General features: G+C 37.7%; 1 protein-coding gene across 1 annotated transcript; it reads left to right on the top strand.

Moving 5' to 3' along the window:
- Window positions 1-5842: 5842 nt before the first annotated feature.
- On the top strand, window positions 5843-7541 carry LOC126458408 (protein AATF). The gene has a single exon (XM_050095425.1). The coding sequence runs from the start codon at window positions 5922-5924 to the stop codon at window positions 7488-7490; it is 1569 nt and encodes a 522-aa protein (XP_049951382.1). The 5' UTR covers window positions 5843-5921; the 3' UTR covers window positions 7491-7541.
- The last annotated feature ends 613 nt before the right edge of the window (window positions 7542-8154 follow it).

Raw genomic sequence — 8154 nt, 5'->3', positions numbered from 1 at the left:
GCTTTGACCTAGATGCAATTAAACACTTTGTTTTGTAGCAGAAAGCTGAGCTAAAAAATAACTTATATAATAATATTACTTGTTTTGGTTAAAACAACAGTCGAGATCGCAATAACAATCGTTTATTATAACCGGTTTTGGTTTATGTTAAACCCATACTGAGATTTTTGGGTCCCCTATGGTTGTCGCTGGCGGATCCTAGGCTTTTTCACTTTATACCACGATTATACGTGATGTGTATTGAGGCGTAGCGCCGTATAACGATCCTGCCTTGGAGGCGGTTAAGTGGGATGTGTGTCTCAGAGCTGGTTGGTGACAGATGGTGACGCAAGACTGGACGCCCACGTAGTTTATGTATCAGCCGATAGCGGACAATATTGGATAGGGGGACTGTGATTTTAGTTTTGATTGTGCCCACTAGAGTGCACTAAAGTAACAGAATGTTTTTCATAAACTGTTCTAGTATTTTCATAAAGTGTTATTATGTCTTTTTAAGCATGTAAAATGTTATAAATATGTTTTAGCAGTATGAATGATGCGTGAGTGTGGTTTAAGGTTAATATGAAGATAATTGTTTAACGAGTTATGTAGTAGGATTTAGTGTGGGAACATTTCGAAGAAGTATGGATATGAACAAAGGGGATTTTTGTGGAATAGATTTGTAAAGTAAGTTTATGGTAAAGGGGAAGTTAATTCAGGTATAAATAACAATAGTAAATAACTTTATGCATAAACAAAACTTCAGCATATTAGATAATTACGTCGGTAAAAAGTGCAGTCGTGAGGTTTACTATTTTGCGATTTGTTATGGATGAAAAGTGCGGACTGACACGGGAGAATGTTATTTTGCTATTGGCCTTTAAGTAAACTGACCAATGGTAAAGCAATATTCTTCGCGCACCTTTCTCTGCTGGTAGAGAAGACACACTATTCTAGAAAGGAGTCGGAACCTAGCCATGAAACAGTTCAGACGTGTGTAGTAGTAGTTTCGATGAAAATGATAAGTTGCCGGATCTAGCAGTGTTTCAGTACAGCAATTTTTAACATCAAAACAAATTTCAGTACTACCACAGCCACCTTATTCACCAGATATCGCTCTGTACGACTTTTTTCTGTTTCCAAGAGTCAAAACGGCGGCCAAAAGAATACCATTTTCAAACAACACAAGATGTCCAAAAAGCTATGAGGGAGGTCTTGGAGGATATTAAAGAAGATGAGATCCAGAAATGTTGCCATCAATGGCAGAAACGCTGGAAAAGGGGTGTGCAATCAGAAGGGAACTAATTTGAAGAAGACAACACTAAACTTGACTAAAACGGTCAGCAACATTTTTTTCACATCAGACTCATTACTTTATTGTCGTATCTCGTATGAAACGATAAAACTGAACAGGAACAAGAATGAGGAGTAGAAAACTCCTGAGATTAAAGTATATCATGCCAGAAAGAGAAAGCTCGGCCTAATTCAGAGTACAACTAATAGTTTGGTATTAAAAATGCCTTACCACAAGTATTGTAAAATCACACTGTTCATTATTAAAAAAACAAAAAACACGAATTTTGCTCAAAAAATAAGATACTCTAAAAATAAAACAAAACAAAACCAGTTTGCATTTTATTAAGCAAAACACAAAAAATAGTAATGTACCTGAAAATGAGTGCAGAGAACTTAAATGTAACAGAAATGGCGACACATTGAAATCAATGGGCACCAAATTGATTAAGTGCTTCGTCACAGCAGCACTAAACACTGAATCAGTTAATAAACAACCATGCAAAGATGCATCAAATTTACTTATTAGGTATTGCTGTACCACCAACAGATATTAGTTTCAAAAATGAAACCCTTTAAGAATTTACTAGATTAATCATGTCACAAAATGTAATAAATCTGCTGTCTATGATAGTATTTCTTTTAGAGTATTAAACTATGTTTTGTACTTCATAGGACTAGCATGATATTTATGATAAGTCAGCAACAAAATCATATTTCTCCAAGGAACTGAAAATGCTGTAATGATACACATATATACAAAGGGAGATAAGCAGATCACTTCTAATTACAGACCCATTTCATCCTTCCAATCTTTCTGAAAGTTTCTGAAGTTGCCTACAACAAAACACTGACTCATTCTTCTGAAGAGAACTTCTAACCTACATCTCAGTACAGCTTTTTTAAAGTATTCACTACAGAGAGAACCGAATAACACTCCAGAAAAAAGTACAGTAAAAGTTAAACAACAAAAATATTATCCTGTTGACATTTTCTCGCACAAACTGACATGAGGACGAACGGGAATAGCATGATGTTTATTCCACTTAGCGGCAATGGGTGAAGATCGTAGGTGTGATGGTGGAAATGAACCCGTGAAAGAAAATTAAAGCCTTTTAACTTTCGTAACTTATGTGTAAGTTGGTATGACAGTGTGCAAGTAAGCTGTTTCTACATGTACAGTGACTTACAGAAACTCTAGCAGGGCATGCACACATAAGTAATTCATGCTTGTGCAACCCTGCTTAAATCTAGTGAATAATGAATAATGTGTACATTACAAAAATTTTAACATTGCAGATCGTCAGCAATCGTGAATAATTTAATGATTATAAAGAATCCGCCTCGATTGCAAATAGAAAGCAGATGTTGAGCTAGATTTCGGCGCGGACAACCACACCTTCTTCGGAACACACTTTAGGCAGTTCGTAGTTTTAGTGTGCTCCAAAGAAGGCGTGGTTATCCGCGTCGAAACCTAGGTCAACATCCGATTTCTATTTGCAATCGAGGCGGATTCTTTATAATCATTAAATGTGTACATTATCTGGCAGAATAAATGAGGTAACCGATTCCCATTTCATGAACTAAAACCACAATGCCATTAGTCAGAAAACCCATTACAAAATTTTACTCGAATTCAGACATTCCAAAGGAAAATAGCGGTCAGTTTCCCACCCCATAAACAAAAAGCATTATCACAGTAGTTAGATAACTAACTGCAGAGCTTTGCTTCAAGCCGAACACTGCAAAAAAAAAGAAGAAAGGCTCTACTCAGAACTAAAGAAGTGCCTTAAGCTTCATCATTTTGTAATAATGACTGAATATATTACTCCTACATTAAAGTTAATAATTGTCCTTAAGAATGAGCACACAGTAAACAACTATAACACACGTCTACTTAATAAAAAAATCGGCGAAAATGTATTGTCTTACTGGATACAAGCACAATGTGTGAGTTCCTGGTTCCTCACAGAGCCCGCAGTAATCTGTGGCAACACTTAACGTGAATAGATGCATAAATGTGCATATAATCTTTGATGAACACATATTTAAGACATGTTCGCTTATTTTAAGATGACAGCTTACAATCAATCACTATCTTCACGTGCAGCTTTGTTTTCCCAAAGTTTGTAATTTAAAAACAACGCAAGCAGGGAACACCTTAGGAATAGATTTACCATATGTAAATGCATTTCAAAGATATTGTAGCAAAGTTCCAGTTTTTTTTTTGTTACAACATACAATGAAGAACTTGTTCTGTGCCAATGTCGCGCAAAAACTCTGCTACTTGACGAGGACTGCCGTTTTCTGATCGAACTGTAGCATACTCTGGAGACATACATTTTACGTTAGTAACGCTTCTTACGAAAGGTTGACAGTTTGTTAGGTAAAGCCCGGTCCACACGCAACGATCTGTCTGCGCAGACATCGGCGCAGATGTCTGTACATGCAAAAGATCGCTGCAAATGCGATGTGTTCACACGACACAAACCCGAATCTACTACTCGCGCGCCATCTTCCGGTGTAGAAGAGAAATATCAGTGGCAAGGGACTACGCTCCCCGTAAACGTCAAAAATTTAATTCAGTTATTTTGAAATATAGAAATGGAGGAAGTTCTGTTGTGGTCTGTGTTCGCAACTTGTGTTGCAAAAAACATTTATACCAACCGCAGGAAACAGAGAAAGCGGGCAAAATGGTGTAGACAGTGGCTGCTAAAGCGGAAGCAGTTTTCTCACGTAAATTTACTGCGAGAGTTGCAGGGCGAACCTAACGACTGGCGAAATTATTTGCGGATGGATGTCGAAACTTATAATTATCTCTTAATGCTTTTAACCCTTCATATTATGAGAAAAAATATTTCTATGAGAAGGGCAATTTCCCCTCATGAACGGCTGGCGGTAACATTGACACTCCAATTTCATCTTCAATTGTACTCCTGCTTGGTCTTGGCGTTTCTTGATCACTAATAAAGCTAAGCAGATCAAAATACCATAACATTGGCTGGTATACTTGATCTACTCCTACACCAGATCTTGTAAATTTCTGAACTTTGGATAACTCTTTTCGGTAAACAGTTCGCAAGGATTTTTTTTTATTACTGCTTCTCTGTTTGCCGAGGCGTCAACTGCACGCAATTTTTTCAATTAGAGCATTGTGTGCTGCTGTCTTTTTGTCTCGGTCGCCGGTCACTATATTCTTTACTTTTAATCTTCCACAAACATAGGTGGTTTCTACATATTTCAGTGAATTCACTTGCAAACTCTCGAGAACACTGACGAGTATCAGCCATTTTAATGCCCTGTGCGCACAAACACTAGACTGAGCAAACAGCTGTTTCGCGCCAGATTTGCGGCGATCTCCTGTCCACACGCTCCAACTTGTCTGCGCAGATGTGGTTTGAACCCACAGATTTGAGAGGTTTCGCTCAAACCTCCAACTCCAACTTCCTGCACACACTCAGGTTGGTGCAAATCTTCTGTCTACACGCAACGATCTGTCTGCGCAGATGTGATGTGCGCAGACATTTGCGCAGACAGATCGTTGCGTGTGGACGAGCCTTAAGTCCCACAGGGAGAATCAAATTACAGAACGATTATATGCCTTCCTTTTTGTTACCGCCAGGCCAACACAATAATGGAAAAGATTTATGACACACCTCGACTTTCTTTAATAGTTCCGTATGATAATATGGTGCGTCTCTGTCGACAAAATTATAGTCCTATGCATCTTGGACAGCGGATTCAGGAAATAAAAGACCAGAGAACTTGTCAAATAAATACCGTGAATTACGTGTTCGTTTCAAATGTTGGCACAGTATAAGCTGGAATAAACTGTGTTGCTGAAAAAGGGGTAAAAGTGGTACTGAGTGTACAAGCTCAGTGACATAGAAATTAAATACCTTGTTTCTTCAATGGACCATCAACATTTTGACAGAGGAAACTATTGTGTGCTTGATAAATGTAAATAGTGTCGTTTTTCTTTGCCCCAACGGATAAGTAACAAAAAGGACGATAATTGAGGCAGTAGACTGACTTCTCATACATCGTTACATGTATCTTATATTTCCAGGATGTCTCGTTAACAGCTTATGTCTGCAGTTTGCTTGTTTCTTTTTCGTTAGGAGTAATACAACGTAAAAAGCAAGTAATATGACTCTATTCCGTACTGCATTTATTTACAATTTTGAAAGCTAATCTCTCGCCTCATATTTTCTTTAATGCCATCTCTTGCAACAATAATATTCCATACGATGTAAATAATGATGTCGCTATGGCTTCTAAACTGTGTACAACTTGATAATTAGATAAACTCATTACGTTACAGTGTTGCATTTCTATTTTCTGTTCGGCGTTGGTTTTTGTAATTTACTGTGAATTCATGACAGGTGATTACTGGTTTATATCTTCAAAAAATTTTGAAGTTTTTACCCTTAAAGTCTGCATACTCAAGGAAATTATAATCTCCTTGTGATGACTTTACACAAAGATTTTAGGCTTCTCTCGATCAATATACAAAGATATTAACACGAGAACTCTATCTGTGGGTTGTGTACTACCTTTGAAAACCATGCTGTCTCGTTGTACATGTGACATGTGTTCTGTAAGTTGTGTGTGGATGTTGTTTATATGAAGTATAGAGTTTATCAAGTATGGAATCTCACAAAAAAACTACTTCTCAGTCGATATTGGAATTAGTTAACCCGGTTCCTGTGTCATTCGATCCAGAAGATGACATAAACATTGATAGTGCAGCCAAAGTAGTAGAAAATTATCAGGAAGAATTCAGTGACGACGACATAGTGATATCCAAGTTTAAGAAGAGCGTAGATTTATTAGAGGATCAGGATGCCAGGTATTCAGGCCGGAAAGTCTCTCGCAAGTCTCTGGGTGCTGAGCCACGAAAAAATGAAGTTTTCGTACCGGGACCCAGCAGCAACGATAACAGTAGCAGCGAAGAGGAAGCCGGGAATGAATCGTGGGAGCGAGGCGATTCTGGCGAGAGCGAAAATGACGCAGATTATGGATATAGTGAGCAAACTACTGATGCTGCCACGGATGACGAAGCCGTGGACACTGGCAGTTCCGAAGAAGGCGAAGATAGTGCAACAGACGATTCTTTCAGCATTACTGGTGAAGCCAAACACCTCGTCGAAAACAAACAGGTGTCAGATATTGCGAGTGACAACTTTCAGCATGTTTCGAACAGAAATACGAATCTAGAAATTGAGAAGGGCAGATGTGTTAGAAATCAGCTTAGAATGTGGGACAGTTTACTTGAATGTAGGATTCACCTTCAGAAGTGTTTGTTGACTGCTAACAGAATCCCATCTCATGCAGCGTTTGAAGATTATAAACAGAAAGGTGGAGCACAGTTGAAAGATGCATTGAATAAGACCCAAAATTTTGTTACAGATTTGCTTGAGAAATTTATTGTGCTGCGTGAAGCTTTACTACAGTCTTTCCCCGAAACCAGAAATTTGAAATCCTCACAGGCAGGTTCAGAAAGTGCTGACGAGGAAATACCAAGTGACACAGAAGAAGATGGAGAAGCTGAAGATCTACTTGAAGAAGACGTAGAAGACAAATCGTTGTATGAGCCTAAAATTAAGAAACGAAAGATTGATGATTATGGAACGTTATTAGATACTCAGCATAAAGAATACTTGGAGTATCGTAACAGCACTATTCAGAAATGGAATGATAAGACTCGTGTTTCAAGTGGAAAAATTAGCAGCAGAAATTTTTCAAATTTTGAACAGTCTACTTTAAAACAAATTGAGCAGATTTTGAGTAATCGTCATCGACTTATTCAAAGAACGCAACTTAAGCGATCAACATACTCCCCTATATGTCAGGAGATACAGGAAGATGAGAATGCGAAAAACGAAGAACCAAAAGAGTCGGAAAGATTAAAAGAATACGATCCTGAAGTGTTTGATGACAGTGATTTTTATCACCAGTTGCTTCGAGAATTGATAGAACGTAAAACTGCTGGTGTTACGGACCCAGTGCAGCTTGGCCGACAGTGGTTAGAGCTTCAGAAGTTAAGAAGCAAGATGAAACGGAAAATAGACGTACGAGCAACCAAGGGACGGAGAATTAAATATGTTGTGCATCCAAAATTAGTTAATTTTATGGCTCCTATAGCGGAAAGCAGTTGGACAGATGAAGCAAAAACTGACCTATATAATTCTTTGTTTGGAAAAAAGAAATTGTAATTACAATTTCTGTATGTACATAAATGCAGTAAATGACAGTATAATTTGGTATAGAGTTGTCATAATTTCATTTAAAAATCCTGAAATTCTTATGCTTTTGCTACCAAGGAAGTGTCTCAGTTAACCATATCGCATGTGTCAATGGTCTAATGATAGCCTTTTAAAACATGGATATAACTTATATCAATTGATACTGTAGTTATGATTTTAAGTCCATAAAAGAAGACTGAAATTTATTTAGGTTTTGTTTAACCTATCAACACCGAATGAATTGGTGGGTCTAACAAATGTGATATAGAAGCAGCTTGGTCACAATTCAAAGAATTATTCAGAGATTAGCCAGTGGTCGAAGATTGTGTGTGTGTTTCTGTGTTACTGATGTGGTTAGTCAAAGGAGATAACCTGTGTTGGTATCTCCTTTTTTTCTCTTTGGTTCCATTAGGCAGAGTCAAATAATGTAGGCCTAAATTAGACATCTTAGCAGGCAGGTAATGACTTACCACTGTCTGTCCTGCAGTTCCATAACTATCTGTGCAGGGCTTATGCAGATGCAACACTTTTCACAGGCTAATAAAGAGTGATAGAGAAAGTGCTTGTTTTAAAATGTTGATTCAGGGTGAGAGTTGTTAAATAAAAGGTTCATTTACAGAACAGGAATGGAGAT

The sequence above is a fragment of the Schistocerca serialis genome, chromosome 2 (assembly GCF_023864345.2).
Source record: "Schistocerca serialis cubense isolate TAMUIC-IGC-003099 chromosome 2, iqSchSeri2.2, whole genome shotgun sequence".
Classification (NCBI taxonomy): Eukaryota; Metazoa; Arthropoda; class Insecta; order Orthoptera; family Acrididae; genus Schistocerca; species Schistocerca serialis.
Note: the sequence above shows the minus strand (reverse complement) of the source record. Positions and strands in the feature narration are given on the sequence as shown.

Excerpts from the sequence above, each read along its gene's own strand:
- LOC126458408 (XM_050095425.1), top strand. The coding sequence starts at position 5,922 with ATGGAATCTCACAAAAAAACTACTTCTCAGTCGATATTGGAATTAGTT.